The sequence below is a fragment of the Erpetoichthys calabaricus genome, chromosome 2 (assembly GCF_900747795.2).
Source record: "Erpetoichthys calabaricus chromosome 2, fErpCal1.3, whole genome shotgun sequence".
Taxonomy (NCBI): domain Eukaryota; kingdom Metazoa; phylum Chordata; class Cladistia; order Polypteriformes; family Polypteridae; genus Erpetoichthys; species Erpetoichthys calabaricus.
The window spans coordinates 196,795,129-196,811,968 of NC_041395.2; the positions used below are offsets into that span (position 1 = coordinate 196,795,129).

The 16,840-nt window shown below is 41.9% G+C and overlaps 1 protein-coding gene across 1 annotated transcript in view; it reads left to right on the plus strand.

Moving 5' to 3' along the window:
• Positions 1-309: 309 nt before the first annotated feature.
• The window catches only part of LOC114646647 (probable cation-transporting ATPase 13A4), a 287,738-nt gene continuing 271,207 nt past the window's right edge, over positions 310-16,840 (plus strand). The window contains exon 1 of the mRNA XM_028794929.2: positions 310-468. Coding sequence (XP_028650762.1) covers positions 400-468 — 69 coding nt within the window. The 5' untranslated portion in view covers positions 310-399. The remainder of the gene's footprint in view (positions 469-16,840) is intronic.

Below are 16,840 nucleotides of genomic sequence, written 5' to 3' on the forward strand. Positions count from 1 at the left end.
GACGTACATATACGGAATTTCACCTTGAAGAGGGATTTAAAAGGGTTCCTCTTATAAGCATCTCAAATATATATGCTGGATATTATAATTTGACAAATCCGCTCGAACGGGACACACGGACCTCAAAGGCGCGGTCGCCCTACCTGCCACCCCCAAACGCCGTTCTTGACTGTTGAACAGTGACGGGGAGAGGCCCCAATGGAGAATGTGTTACGGCAGCAGATGCCTAAAAAGCAGAGATGGGTGTACTAGCAGGTGCCTTTCATCTATTCCTTCCTGGAGTCCCGCCCAAAGGGAGGGTGTGCTGCCAAAATTCCAGGACTTTGGGCGGGCGGAGAGCCACAGGTAAACTCCTGGAGTGCTGACTTTGTGCATTACGGCGTGCGGTATCACCGAGTGATGGGAGGTAAAGAGAACTACATCGATGAGCACTGCCAGCTGATCAACCATGGAGAGGAGAATGAGATGGTGAGTTCCGTAAGATGGGATCTCGGGAAATTTGTTTTATTTGGTTTTGCGTTGGGGCTGAAACTTAAAAAAACTGTTTATTTAGCAAATTGTAAGCATATGTGAAAGTATCGCAAGAGCCCAAGAACTGAATGACGTTTCTATCCAGGGTATTAAAAAACAGCAACACCTTTCAGTATTGACGGCTATTGCTATTAACTTTGTAAGTGTAGTCACTGTATCTGCCCGGTTCACACTGAACACTAACCATTCACACGAAATACTGCAGTGACTGACTGGAATTCCCTAAGTATACAGTGATTAGTTCTTTGGATTCTCATTGAATGATTCTCAGTTTGTGCAATCTGTACTCAGAATTCACGTAGCATTCTCAGAGCTGCTTTCAGCGTGTCCCATTCTGTCCTTAAGAACAATTCGACTGCATTGCTAACACTGAGATTTGACATAAATAGGTCGTCTTCATACAGGCTGAATACGTTCATCGTGCCGTCTCCACTGTGTGTCTTAACTTTGTCTTGGATCATTCCCCAGTAGGCTACGTGGCCCCAGCACAAACAGACCTTCCCAAATACTGTACCTAGCCATTGTGCCTTTACTGGTTAGCATATGTGGTTCATTTGTCATGCAAACTATCCATTCATTATATGTAAAAGTATGTATACTGAAGTTGGCCTGAAGTTTTGTCTTACAGATCCTCGAGGTGTACTTGGCAATATAGCTAGTGTGATAAAAAATCTGAAAAGTGTATTCTCTGCGCTCCCTTGCGCAAGGCCCTTAACCAGCAATTGCTCCGTCCTGGGTATGACATTAATCTGCATCCAGCCCTACATGTAGGCCCTCCAACCTCCAGGGAATAACTTGGGGGTTGGTGGCAGAATTTGCACTCTAGCCACCATAAAAAAAAACCCACACTGTTCTCAGTCCATCTGAACTAGTGTGGTGTTGAAGTGTCTCCCGTTGCATGGCTGCACTTGGGTCCTAATCTGAATCCTGAGTTGGTTTGTCGTGTGGTGGGTACAGCAATGCGCAGTATCAGTGTGTGCACCTAACTTCTCTCTCTCGTGCACACAACAATGACAACACACACGGACCAATTTCAATCTAACACGCAGTTCTTTAGGGATGTATGGCACAGTGACCAGATGAGCTAACCACTGCGTTAAGGTGTGGCACCCCAACTACTTTTTGTTCAGTTTGTTTTTAAAAAATAAGTGTCAGTGTAGGGACGTCCGTTGGAAATCATCGAACGGATCGGCAAAATCATGGACATCCATCCGTAACCTTTGTGATCGAGGAGATTCACTTAGAGATTTCGGTCTTTCTGGATGTGGCTTAGTTTGAGGTATAGAAATGTACGGATATCTGGTTGGGTGTAGGTAAGAGAAGACTCGAAGAATAATAAAAGGGACGGGGCTTTGACTTGCTTCAGGAAGTTTAGGAGATTAAGGATGTTGTTCATCTTCAAAAGCTTTAAAAGTAAGTACGCAGCATAGGTCACTTACTGACTTTAATAACTGCCTTGCTCAATTCGCAAAATGTTTGCCGATTAATTGCCAAATATTCAATGTCCAAAATATAATAAAAAGAAATGGAATTATTGGCATATACCTATCGACCATCTGAAAAGGTTTTGGACCAGGTAAATCCTCCCAGGGAGAGAGAGGAGACGTTTTAAAGATTAAAAGAAGAAAACCCTTTGTCATACAGATAAGATTTATCGACTTTTCTAAACTCAGATCTCTCCACCAGAAACTCACAAAGCTAATAGCAGGCAGACACTGCATAGATGATCACTGGCATAACACCGCCCGCATCACTCTAAAACTTTGTGCATTGCTACGAGTGATTGGTGACAGATTCTCATGCAAATAGACGCTAAAAAAGTTAAAGAACTTGAAAATGTGAACGAAACAACTGCCTGAATATTTTTTTCCTTTTTGCATATAAGGTGCAGAGTCTGCTTTAGTGATCTTGTTTTAATGTATAAATAATCAGTACCACATAATATGTAATTTGCACACCACTGTTGTAGCCGTTCTCACTCGTACTTGCACATCATGATCTTCCTCACTGAGGACAGTCACTTCCACCCTGCAAAACTCTGAAATGTGGATACGAATGACCGTTGTGTGAGATCGGCATTAAGGTAGAATTAGTATGGATTTAAACTCATAAATAATAAGGATATAGTAATGGGCAGAGATGGTCGGGCTGGAAAAAACTATCTGGAGCGATCGTTGGCCAGAACCTTGATGTCTCGTAATCACCAGCAGTACGACTATATACCAGTAAACGAAACTTGCCCAGCAGGATTTGCAGCTTCGTAGTTTGCCCGAGAGCCTGATAGTGGTGATTAGCATCCATTCCACTGAAGTGATTCAGTTCTTTGGATGTAATACAAACCTGTCATTAACCTGTAAGCGTAATAAAACAGAAAAAGTTATGTGATATCACTGATGAATGTTACAGATTTTTTAGTTATTTTTAAAAACAACTCAGAATTACAATGTTAGGTGAATTATCACCCATCACTTTTGAAATCCACGCATATTAATTTCAGGGGCATTGGTGTAAGGCAGGAACTCTTCCCGGAAGAAATATTGGAAATATCGGAACAGTGTTGGACGCACACAGATAATTGGCCAAATTTCAGTCGTGGGAGTAGCAACTATATTTGTGCTTCCTCCCATATCAAGTGCACCATTCATACTATACTGGCACCCGTCAACGGTACATCACTGTCCCGACGAGAATGGCCACTGAGATGGTGGCACGGGTAACCTAAACATTGTGAGACACAAAAACTTGAAACTGGAGTTCGCGCCACGGGTAAGTGTGTATGTTCTTCTGGGGCCTCATGTATAAATGGTGCGTACGTACAAAAATGTTGCGTAAGAACGTTTCCACGTTCAAATTGCGATGTATAAAAGCTAAACTTGGCGTAAAGCCACGCACATTTCCACAGTAGCTCATACCCTGTCGTACGCAAGTTCTGTGCTCGGTTTTGCAGACTGGCAGCACCCAGCGCCAAAGCAGTGCTACTGTTCCTGTGTGGGTACCCTTTCTTTTTCAGATCCACGTCCGTGACGCGGCTTTATAAATACACTGAAATTAACCGCATATTGTTTATTAGTTTAATGCATCTGATTGTAATTAACCTGTAACAATATCATGGTCCACAGAATGGTCAAACTATTCCAAATACCATAACTGCTTTAGCGTTGTTACTCTCACTGCACGTTCTTCTTCTTCTTACAGCTACTCCCGTTAGGGGTTGCCACATTGGATCATCTTTTTCCATATTTCTCTCACTGCACAACTCGGAGTATTTATATCACTGTATCTGAGTGTGAATCCAGGGCCGTTCTTAGGTTTTTGGGGGCCCTAGGCAAAAGTACCTTTTGGGGCCTTGTTGTTTCTATCCGTATGAATGTATGATAATTATTTTATCCATATGAATGCATAATAATTATTTTATCCATATAAATGTGTAACAATTAGTAAGGTAAAGTTTATCATTTTATGATTATACTGTATATTATATATACCAGATTTGAGAGGAACATGTCAAAGGAACCTACTGACTAAAGCTAACATAGCATGTAAATCAAACCTTTAATGTAAAAATACCTCACGCACTTTCATTTTTGCAAAATCTTTGATTAATAATAAATAATAATAAGTCACATCCATCCATCCATCCATTTTCCAATCCGCTGAATCCGAACACAGGGTCACGGGGGTCTGCCGGAGCCAATCCCAGCCAACACAGGGCACAAGGCAGGGAACCAATCCCGGGCAGGGTGCCAACCCACCGCAGGACACACACAAACACACCCACACACCAAGCACACACTAGGGACAATTTAGAATCGCCAAACCACCTAACCTGCATGTCTTTGGACTGTGGGAGGAAACCGGAGCATTAAGTGTGAATAATCGAGGGAGTCGATGACTTTGTGCTCAACTGATACTAATGCTAAGCCATTCTAATCGATCTGATGTGCAGACGCCCTGGCAGGTGAGGAGCATGATCTGCCCTCCCATTGGGGCCCCACCCACTACCCCAGGACCCACCGTCACCATCGATGCTGCCTGTCATCACTGTTTCCTCTCTGCTCACATGTAACCATACTGATAATTCTCCCACTGAAAATTTGTACTTCTGAAATATGGACCTGTAAGTTGTATTTGGTTATGCCTGAAAAACAGGCTGGGCAGGGCCCTTTGGCAGTGGGGACCCTAGGCGGTCACCTACTTTGCCTATGCCTAAGAACAGCCCTGGTGAATCACATCTGTACAGCAGCTGATCGGAAAGAGAATTATCGGTATACAGCATCAAGCACACACTGCAGCAGCCATTTGCTATCTGAACTGCTCTCATCCGACAAACGCTTCAGAGCCTTTCCTGTACGGACCTTGCAGTTCACAAACAGTTTCATCCCAAGAACTATAAACGCAATCAATCAGTCCATCAAGTGCTTCTTGTAGACCTGTTTGTACTTGTAAGTACAATTACCTCACTGTAAACTTGTGATACAGTTATAATATTGCACAACCTGAGCCACTTTATAAAGCGCATATTTACATATGATGACGATATCATTTGTAAGATGAAATGCAGCAAAATATGTTTATTATATTACACAGATAAAATTTTAACTTCATTTAAATAATCTATATTGTTAATAATTAAACTGAAATGCTTTGTGTCCTACCTGAAAGGCAGATCTATGTCTGTTAACATAGATGGGAATTTCTCTCAGCCATCTCCTCTCACACAAGATGTCCCTCAAGGTTCTATCCTGGCTCCCCATCTATTTTGCTTTCATCTGCTCCCCTTGAGGGCCATCTTTTACAAACATGATGTCGCGTATCATTGTTATGCTGATGATACGCAGCTGTTACCTCAGAGTTAGTTCTGACATCACTTCATCTGTAAAAAAACTGTTGAAATGCTTTGAGGATATTAAATATTGGATGGCACAAAATTTCTTGCAATTAAACGAAAATAAAACAGAAGTCATTATTTTTGGTACTACCACATCTGTAGTTGAAATCGGTATGCACTTAGGACCTTTGGCAGCAATGATTCATAATGATGTTAGAAACCTAGGTATCATCTTTGAGTCATCACTAAGTTTTGAAAAACAAATCTCCATGGTAGTAAAGTCCAGTTTTTACCAACTGAGGCAAATTTCTAAACTAAAATCCTTTCTATCACAGAAGGACTTGGAAACAGTCATTCATGCCTTTATTACGTCTCGACTAGATTATTGTAATTCCTTATATGTGGGTCTGCCAAAATCTGCTCTGTCGCGCCTTCAGCTGGTTCAGAACGCAGCAGCTAGATTTTTGATTGGGTTGAGAAAACGGGATCACATCTCTCACATTTTAGCCACTCTCCACTGGCTACCGGTGAGGTGTCACATTGATTTTAAAATCTTGTTTGTTTTTAAAGCCTTGCATGATCTCGCTCCAAAATATATCTGTGACCTCCTTCACCCCATGTGCCACCAACAGCACTGAGGTGATCTGGATGACTGCTCCTTGTAGTGCCAAGATCTCGGCTGAAGTCAAGGGGAGACGGAGCTTTTTCAGTTGTTGGTCCTAGGCTTTGGAATGACTTGCCTGTGCACATCAGGTCTTCATCCTCGATTGAGGTTTTTAAAAGTCGGCTTAAGACCAACTTGTTTTCTTCTGTCTTTCATTGTGTATGATGGGATTTTGGTGGATGTTACAATTGGTTGTTTAATTAATCTGCTTTTGCATGATTGTTTGTATTGTGTTTATTTTAATGCTTTTTTGTACAGCACTTTGGTGCAACCTCTGTTGTTTTAAATGTGCTTTTATAAATAAATAATCAAATCTAATGTGAGGACATGGTGTCGCAGCGCTAGCAAGGAGCTGGCGCTCTGTTCAAGGATTGTTCCTGCCTCCAGGGCCGTTAAAAGAAAATCCGGGCACCGGTGCAAAGAAGGTGTGTGGGCCCTCGTGTCTCAGAACGCGGCGACTACGTGATGTACTTGTTTGCCGGCTGATGACTTTTTTCTCACTGTGCCCGAAACCCCCTCCTCCTTGTCACTTTCCACCGATCAGGGAATACCCTTGTAGACCATGTGACTTCTCTCCCAGGACAGCCTTCATGAATGTCTCTTACATCGTAAACTGTTGACTGCTGCTAAGTACCTTGTGACCCATGTTCCTTTTTAATTTTGAAACTAAACAGACTTGCAAATTTTTAAAAAATGCAATAAAAATTAAATGAATTAAATAAATAAATGTTCAAATTATAATAAAAATTATGGGATGCGTTGGGCTTCATGGGCCCCCTTGAGCTTCATAGGCCCCAGAGTGATGTACCGGCTGCACCCCCCTCTCCTCGGGCCTGCCTGCCTCGTGCTGTATTCTTTCTGGGGCTAGCGAGACACTGGAAGGATAGATGGATAGAATAATTAAACATGTACTACGAAGATATTTCAATGTTCCTTAAAGGATTTGAAGAATCTGTGTTCTCAGCTTACAGATGGCTTAACGTCTATTACAGAGCTGATTGTGTGGGGATTGGGTATTTGGAGAAAGAAAAGGAAGGACAGGAATTGGGGGTTAGTACATTTGAAAGAGACAGTACTGCTGCAATAAATTATTTCATCGAAGGTCGCGCACGCTGTAGCAAGCATCTTGCGTAAAGCATGAACAATCACTGCGCCACCATGTTCCCATGTTTAATACATGCTTTAATTCCTATCATCATGAAAATGATATCAAGTAAACATCTCAGTATTTTAATTATTCAGAGAACTATAATATCATGAATGTAATGGATTCAGTATCCTATCGGACGAAGAGAAAGCCCGTTTAAAAAGCACTTAGTGAAAAAAAACACACAGAGCACATAGAAGATCAAATACAAAACAAAGCATTTAATGTGCTACTTTAGTTACGATGGGATTTGAGAAACTAGTAAATTAAACGATTTTAAGATGAAATTTATGATGTTCTACTTTAATGACAAAATAAACTACGGGATTGAAGAGGAAATTTCAAGATTAAAGTTGACATTTCAAGCTTTTTTCCCCACTGTGTCCCTATTTTTTTTTCTTTTCTCTGTATCCTAATAAGCTTTCATATGACACTCAGACGGTGGGCTACGACTCGCCTTTTCACGGCGACTTTGATATCTGACAACTTTATTTTGGGTAATGTGTGACTTTGTGAACTTGAGCTTTCGAGTTTCTCCGACACTTTATGTCACTCGATCAACTTCCTGTTGTTGTTTATACCACTGTTTAAACCAACAAATAGTACGTTTTTTCCTTACCTCCACTTGGTATTTGCTGAAATTCTTCTATTTCCCCCGTGCTTTTGCCATTGCCTTTTCACAGAATGCTGATCTTAAGGGTTATTTATATTGATTTGCATATTCAAAGAGATGTAAATCTGGGAGGAGTTTGGGGAGTGGCAGCAGGCCCGTGCACGTGCGTTACTTTTCATGCTGACCGGGATTTATGGAGTGGAAGAACGTGGAAGTTGGCGAACACACAAATTTATGCATCTGAATTTTTTTGTGCATACGAACATTTCCGCTTTGGTCCGTACGCTGTGTTTTAGTGTGAATTCTACGCATGCCGTTATGCATGAGGCTCCAGGTGACGGTTCTACTACTGTTACATACTGACAAAAAAAAAGGAGTCAAACAGAGACAATCCAGCTACGTGGTCATCTCTGTTCAGATTTGTCATAAGCATTTAAATTGTCACCAGTTGTAATTCCTCACCCAAGTTCAGACTAAATAACGCATCTTTCACTTTACAGTGTCATATGAAAGTGTAACACCCTTAGATGCTGTTTGAAATGCTTCATAAAAAGGTTGTTTGTGCTGCTGCCCCACAGTTCTGGATTCCTGGGTTTGAATCTCAGCCTGGAGAGTCACTATGAACAATTTTCTTATTCTTACAAATATTTGCATGGATTTTTGTGTAAGATTTTCTTCCCACATCCCAAGTCATGTGTGTTAGGTTAATTGGTATACATTGGCACTCACTTCTGGGATGAACTTATACCCCATCCAGCATTGAATATTGCCTTGCTCCCATGCTCTCACAATTGACTTCCTCTCCTTGCCTAAGACCTGGCAGTGGTTTATGGAAGTTGAATAATTAATTTTGCAAAAGTCTCCAAAAACAGGAGAACTTTATTACGAGCTCACTATTTTTATTCTCAATCCTATAGATGATGAACAGTAACCATTTGAGGCTTGGGTTGCGTTACTGATAGATATATTTAGGCTATCAGAAAAAACGACCATTAACACTTATTGTGTGTTCCATTTATTAACAAGTCCAGCATCCAAGCCACCAAGTTAGGGTATAAACAGAATGAATCATTCGGCATATTTGCTCTCTCTTCTGGATTCCATGTCAGCCAGCTGTTGCACTTCCAGCACCAATATCAAAACAGACTAGCTATGGCATTTTTCACCTGGTCGCTTCATTATGTGCTTAGACTTATGGTAAACTATGCAAGTCACATTATTTAAGCATTGTGCAAACATCAGGAGCTAAAAAGAAGAAGGCTTCAAACTACAGGTGCTGGTCATAAAATTAGAATATCATGACAAAGTTGATTTATTTCAGTAATTCCATTCAAAAAATGAAACTTGTATATTAGATTCATTCATTACACACAGACTGATGTATTTCAAATGTTTATTTCTTTTAATGTTGATGATTATAACTGACAACTAATGAAAGTCCCAAATTCAGTATCTCGGAAAATTAGAATATTGTGAAAAGGTTCGATATTGAAGACACCTGGTGCCACACTCTAATCAGCTAATCAACTCAAAACACCTGCAGAAGCCTTTAAATGGTCTCTCAGTCTAGTTCTGTAGGCTACACAATCATGGGGAAGACTGCTGACTTGACAGTTGTCCAAAAGACGACCATTGACACCTTGCACAAGGAGGGCAAGACACAAAAGGTCATTGCTAAAGAGGCTGGCTGTTCACAGAGCTCTGTGTCCAAGCACATTAATAGAGAGGTGAAGGGAAGGACAAGATGTGGTAGAAAAAAGTGTACAAGCAATAGGGATAACCGCACCCTGGAGAGGATTGTGAAACAAAACCCATTCAAAAATGTGGGGGAGATTCACAAAGAGTGGACTGCAGCTGGAGTCAGTGCTTCAAGAACCACCACTCACAGACGTATGCAACACATGGGTTTCAGCTGTCGCATTCCTTGTGTCAAGCCACTCTTGAACAAGAGACAGCGTCAGAAGTGTCTCGCCTGGGCTAAAGACAAAAAGGACTGGACTGCTGCTGAGTGATCCAAAGTTATGTTCTCTGATGAAAGTAAATTTTGCATTTCCTTTGGAAATCAAGGTCCCAGAGTCTGGAGGAAGAGAGGAGAGGCACAGAATCCACATTGCGTGAGGTCCAGTGTAAAGTTTCCACAGTCAGTGATGGTTTGGGGTGCCATGTCATCTGCTTGTGTTGGTCCATTGTGTTTTCTGAGGTCCAAGGTCAACACAGCCGTCTACCAGGAAGTTTTAGAGCACTTCATGCTTCCTGCTGCTGACGAACTTTATGGAGATGCAGATTTAATTTTCCAACAGGACTTGGCACCTGCACACAGTGCCAAAGCTACCAGTACCTGGTTTAAGGACCATGGTATCCCTGTTCTTGATTGGCCAGCAAACTCGCCTAACCTTAACCCCATAGAAAATCTATGGGGTATTGTGAAGAGGAAGATGCAATACGCCAGACTCAACAATTCAGAAGAGCTGAAGGCCACTATCAGAGCAACATGGGCTCTCATAACACCTGAGCAGTGCCACAGACTGATCGACTCCATGCCACGCCACATTGCTGCAGTAATCCAGGCCAAAGGAGCCCCAACTAAATACTGAGTGCTGTACATGCTCATACTTTTCATGTTCATACCTTTCAGTTGGCCAACATTTCTAAAAATCCTTTTTTTGCATTGGTCTTAATTGATATTCTAATTTTCCGAGATACTGAATTTGGGACTTTCATTAGTTGTCAGTCATAATCATCAACATTAAAAGAAATAAACATTTGAAATACATCAGTCTGTGTATAATGAATGAATCTAATATACAAGTTTCACTTTTTGAATGGAATTACTGAAATAAATCAACTTTGTCATGATATTCTAATTTTATGACCAGCACCTGTATACATTTCAAGCTACATCCACAATTACAAAGGTAACAGCCAGATGAATTAAAAACCTGTGTCTGCTATGAACTTACATGGGACAAATGTGATTACATTAGACTTCGTTATAAAAAGAAAAGAAAAAACTTAATTTCAATAATTAGTCATTAAACTTTATTCAGGGACAGGTGAATATGTATGTAAACTTAAAAAACAACATGAGTCTGCTGTACATCTTATATTGCAAAATAGTGATGGCCAAACTGCTGCTTCATTGTAAGGGTCTCAATTTGTTTCCTCAGCTGAGAGATCTCCTCTCTGAGAGACATGTTTTCAGCAAGCACTAGGTTGACAATTGCTGGATCCAGAGCTGAAGTGCAATCGTGATCCTTGAGGATTTTATCATCCTCCTCCTCCTCGCCCAGTGTGTCATCCTTAGTCAATCACTTTCTCCTCTCCCAAAACCCGGTCTTGAAAGTGGAACGGAGAAATTGTCCCACTCAAGCAATGCAGGAACCCTTCGCTTCTTCAACAGTCGCCACCCTGTCTTAGACCCTGGCTCAAGACAATCCTGTTTTTTAAAATGCCAGGTACAAACATGGGTAAAGCTCTCTCTGTGGATAGAAACAATCCATTTAGATCAGGTTTCTGCATTGGAGGGAAATGTATGAAAATTAAATAAGTACCTTGTTTTATTTTCTCTAAAGGTACATAAAGGTACACAACAATGTTCAACTGTAGAGTAAAACCAGAAAATTCATCGGTCGCCTTCCCAAGTCAGTTCTGCAGACTTTCTACCAAATGTTTGGGGTTCTTTATAAAAAAGTGGCTTATGAGAAACGTCAAACTTCTTCAATTCCATTGACATGCTCAGCTCGTCAACATAAATTTAGAAATTTCTGAAATATTGAGACAGATTTTATTTCAGCCAGGAGAAAGAATAATGTGATTGCCTGAAAATTTGACTCTGGCTGTGAATATACATCTGCTGATGCCTCAGTCTGGACATTTTATCAGTGATGTTCCTGGGATCATCAAGTATTTTGGGTCTGTCATACATGGTCCTCCAGGTAACCCCACCAGGGCTGATCAGAGTCCAGCCTGAGTCCAGACAGCTAGCCACACTGACCCCAAGCCTCTCCTCTCCTGAGCCATAGCCATCTTGAGACTCTTTCTGCCGCTTTGATGGTACTGCGGATGGCTCTCCTCTTCATTTCTCCTTTGATCCCCAAACTGCTAAAGGCTCTGACCAAAGAATGGGCCGCAAATCCTCTGTACACGACTTCTGCTGGGGAACACCTAGCTCCATTCTCGACTGCTGACACATGCTGACCAGTTCCTCGTACTTAGAAAGCTTCCTTTTGAAGGCTTCGTCCAAACAATCTTCCCAATAGACTGTTAGCTCTTAAACAATGACTTGCTTGGTGAATTCAGCCACCAGGACTATGTTTGGTGGTAGGGTGATGGCTGCAATGTGACTGGGGAACGTAGCTGCCTTCCGATGTCTATCAATAACTGCCAGTCACTTGCTGATGCCTGCACATGATGATCTCTTGGTGGGATTTGGCTGCTCTCTGGCTGTTACAAAGGTGATGGTCTTCTTGGAGGGTTGGCACCAATTCACCCACTGAAGTCCTGTGCTGATTGCTTGCAGGGATGGTCTTCAGGACCTCATTGTGCCTCCATCGATCCCTTCCCTTTCCAAGTGTCCTTGTACAGCTGCAGAGGATGTGTTCTAAGATTCCTTGCTTAGAACACAGTGGGCATGCTTGTGACTCTGCTATGCCCCATGTGTGCAAATTTGATGGGATTGGTAGCGCATCATATACTGCTTGGATGAGAAAACTAATGCAGTGAGGCTCGGCTTTCCAGAGTTCATAACCAAGTCACTTTCCTCTAAACAGTATTTTCCCATCTCATCCAAGCTCCCTGCTGCTTCATTCCCACAGCCTTGTAGGATCTCCTCTATCCGACTGCTACTCTCACCTTCCGTCTGGTGGTATCTGATTGGTGAGTTGGAAAGGATCCTCATTTGGCTCAGCCTTGAGCAACCACTCTGACCAGCCTCCTTTGACGCAGCCTTGCCTCTACTTCCTGCCAGTTCTCACTTGGATCCCTGTATTGGCTACAATCGGATCACTTGAGTCTTTATACTTCTCTGGCTCTTGATACCTTAAATTGTTTCTCCAAGGATTTGAAGGGCAGTTGCAGTTTGTTGTTGCTGTAGAATGTGATGCTTCTCAGGCTCTTTGGCAGCCTCAACCATCTCCTGAGGTGGCTGCTGACCTTTCTCTCCAAAGTCTCAATAGTTGAGAGCGGGACTTCGTAGACAAGGAGGTGCCACAGGAATCTGGGTAAAATGCCATGCTGGGAGATCCAGGCTTTGAACTTCCCTGGTAGGCCAGACTTGTCCACGACTTTCAGCCACCCATCTAATTCAGTACGAGTTGACTGGATGGATGCTGTATCCCTCAATTAGTTGTCAAAAACTTTGCCCAAGCTCTTAACTGGTTTCTCTGTGATGATTGGGATGGCTTTGTCTGCAATGGTAAACTGGAATTTGTCCTCCACTTTGCCCTTTCTCAGCACCATGGATCTTGATTAGGCTGGTTTGAAACCCATCCTGGCCCACTCCACCAGCTTTTCCAGCCCCTTCAGAATCCACCAGCAGCCTGGGACTGATTCCGTGATGATTGTTAGGTCATCCATGAAGGCCCTAATGGGTGGTTACCTTTGAGCGGGTTTCATTCAGAGCCCTCTGCACTCTACTTCAGTAGACTTGGTAAGCATATTCATGGCTAGGGGAAATAGCCTCACGGAAATTGTATACCCTGTAATAATTCCAATCTGTACTTTGTGCCAGCTTGATGTTATTGCTCCTAAAGAGACCCTCATCCTGAAAGTGTTGTAATAATCAGTGATGAATTCTCAAATTCTGCTGGGGACATGATGTTTTTTCAAAATAAGCTGCACAAGGTTGTGTGGAATGGTGCCATAAGCATTCACAAAGTTGAGCCTCAACATAGCCAGGTTACCTCTGTTCTTTCTGGCTTGCCTGATAAGTTGTGTCACCAATCCTGTGTGTTCCAGACTGCCAGGCATCCCTAAAATGCCACCCTTCTGGACTGATGTATTGATATAGGTGTTCTTTGTCAGGTGGGTGCACAATCTCTTGGAAACAGTGCTGAAGAAGATCTTTGCCTTGATACACAGCAGGGTGATGATGCAGAACTAATTTATCTGGATGGAATTTTCCTCCTTTGGCATCCACACCCCTTCAGCTACTTTCTATTAATTTGGGATCTTTCCTGTTCTTCAGAATTTTCCACAAACGTAACAGGAGTTTGGGACAATTCTTGTACACTTTGCATGAAGTACCACTTGGTTCTGGAGCAGAGTTTTTCCTTGCTTTGTGGACAACTTCTCTCACTTCATTCAGCTGTAGCCCTGACAAGTCAAACTGCACTTCCAGTTCAGAGGGGTCTATTAAGATGTTGCACTCTCCCAACTCCTGCTCTCTTTCTGGGTTGCTGTATGTCTGCCTTAGATTTATTCCTGCGAGCAGACCAGCTTCCTAGTGCGCTTTTGCCCCATCAGCTCCTTGGTGAACTCAAAATGGTTGGTATCTTCATCTCCTGCTTGATATTGTGGATGCTTACTGCTCTGATTTTTTATATAGGATGTTCAGAAGTCTTTCTTCTCCTCCTCTTCCGCTCTGCGGCTATGGTGACGGTAATGGTGGTCATGGATTCTAGCTTCCCATCTGCCTTTCCCTTTACTGTTGCCTCTAGAATTTTGTTGATATCATTCTCAAACTGTTCCCACAGTGTCATCATGCTTGCTGCAGGTCATGTGATCTCCCTCCTGTTAGACTTGATGCTAGAGGGGTTGGTTTGCAGCACTTGGAGGTTCAGGGCACCATGAGGTGACTCAGAGCCTGGCTCCTCCTGCATCTCACTAGGTTGGACACCTATGCGTTGTGTTGCTTCTGCTCCCACCAGACATTTCATCCTCACTTGGTGAATTTTTAAGCCATGATTATTCTTGCAGATAACACAGGTTGTAAGCTGTGAATATACATCTGCTGATGCCTCAGTCTGGACATTTCATGAGTGTTGAAACGTATTTTTGTGGGTGCTTCTACCCATGGCGTGGGCTAAGTAAATGCGTGTGCAGACTACAAAAATCCTTAACAGTGTAATAAGTCTTTATTTAAGGCACACTTAAAATGTCCCAAAAGGGTAAAACTGCTTCAGCATGTATTTATTGCTAGATATTTCAGCACTCATTGTTTAACTGATAAGACCGCAGCACTCAACTAGCGCAAGTCATAATATTAACATAAAACCCACATAAAGTGAATAAGACATTTAACAACCCATGCAGAAAGTGGGTGGGGGACAAAAACTGCAGCTGAACAGAAAATAAAATCCCAAGTTAATTTAAAACAACCCAAATAAAAGAAAGCTATGAAATGAACTTGGTTCTTTGTCTTCAAAAGGGAAGCCAAAGAGGGCACTTATTTTAACCATCTGCTCAGGAGTCATACAAGCCATCAAAAAATTGCGTCAGTTTTCCCAGCCCCCTCATGCCATTGTGTCCAGCTGCTGCCTACAGACTCAATCTAGTGGCTATTAAGGCACTAATAAAACTGCAAACCTCAATTTAGTCCTCACCATATACAGTCCGAACCAAAGGCTCTTCAGACATGGTTGAAACCATAAGCCCAAAAGCAGTCCTTATTACATGGACTCTGAACTAGCAGCTCTTCAGGTATAGTTCAAACTGTAATTCCTGACTCAGTTTTTGCCGCATAAAATCTGCCCCACCAGTCCACTACCCTTTAGAAGCAATCCATGTACAGAGTCGTTCTCCACTATTTTTCCTTGGATCCAACTTTTTGCATCTCAATTCTGGAACTCCTCCTGTATCGAGTTCAGTACCTACATTAATCCGTCCCTGTTACATAAGTGGGGAGACACTGTAAACACTGTGCTCTTACTGCTTCTGCAGTCGCCTCTACTGCCTGCTATTGCTGCTTGATAAACACTGCTCATTACATTAGTAACCCAAATACGGGTTTACATAGCCACGTAATTATATTATTCACGGACAGAGCTACCTCTGTTAAGCAGGCTTCTCAGAGGCCAATAATCTAATTACTCTAATCAGAATAAGGGTTACATGGCTTTTTAAAATCAAGTTTCTTTGAATTATTTGGTTATCAAAGTGCATGCAAATGCTGTAAATCAGTTTGTTAATTAAAATGTAGGTTTGGATTGTATTAGAAGATGACAAAAAGTTTATAAACCGCAATCTTGCATGATTTTTTGATCGTTCCAAATGCTCACACAGAAAATTTCAGTGTTGTTGTGGCATCCTCCACCATTTCTTTGTGCTGTATGCAAATTTTTAAGGATCCAGATACACCTCAGTTTTGTTAAGTAGTTGCTTCTTAATTAACTTTTCAAAGCATTTCATGACGTGAGAGTTTAATGACACTAATCTGAAGTCACTTAATGCTTTGGGGTATAGTTTTGCTAATGAAATAACATTTGTCAGTTTCCATAAGTTGGGTACATCCTGTAAATCCAAAAGCATCTCAGATTGGAAAATTGGAGAGAGCTGCTCTGTACAGGAGTGAAGCAGATGCCCACTTATTCTGCCAGGACCTGAGGTTTTTTGTTTTTATTTTGTTTAAGGACCTTTCTGACATCATTCAGGTCAGACCTTAACCTTTTCTTTTGCTGATGAATTTCCGAAAACAAAACCTGTGTCTCAGAACATGAGTAGAACTTGTCACTTCCTGATCTGCGTGCCTGCCCAATCTGCGCACACATATGTTTAGAAGGCCTACATGCTGCAAATTGTTCATGCATGTGTAAAACAGATCGGGCAGTTTATGGCATATGTCATGTCATTTACGAGCTGATATGACACACCCCACATGCGCTTAATTTAAAAAAAAATAATAATAAACAGTACTCTTGTTTACACAGCTGATACACAACTGGCAGTATTTTTGTTCCAGTACCACATTAGCTGACAATAACAATAACATTATTAAATGCTTCGTTCGCCCACCAATCTGCCCAGCTAACGCTACTAGATAGCCACTTCGCGTCTCTTCCACTCGCGTTGTATTCGTTGTTCTGCAGACATTCATTGTACATTTTGTCTTCAGGGCTGGTT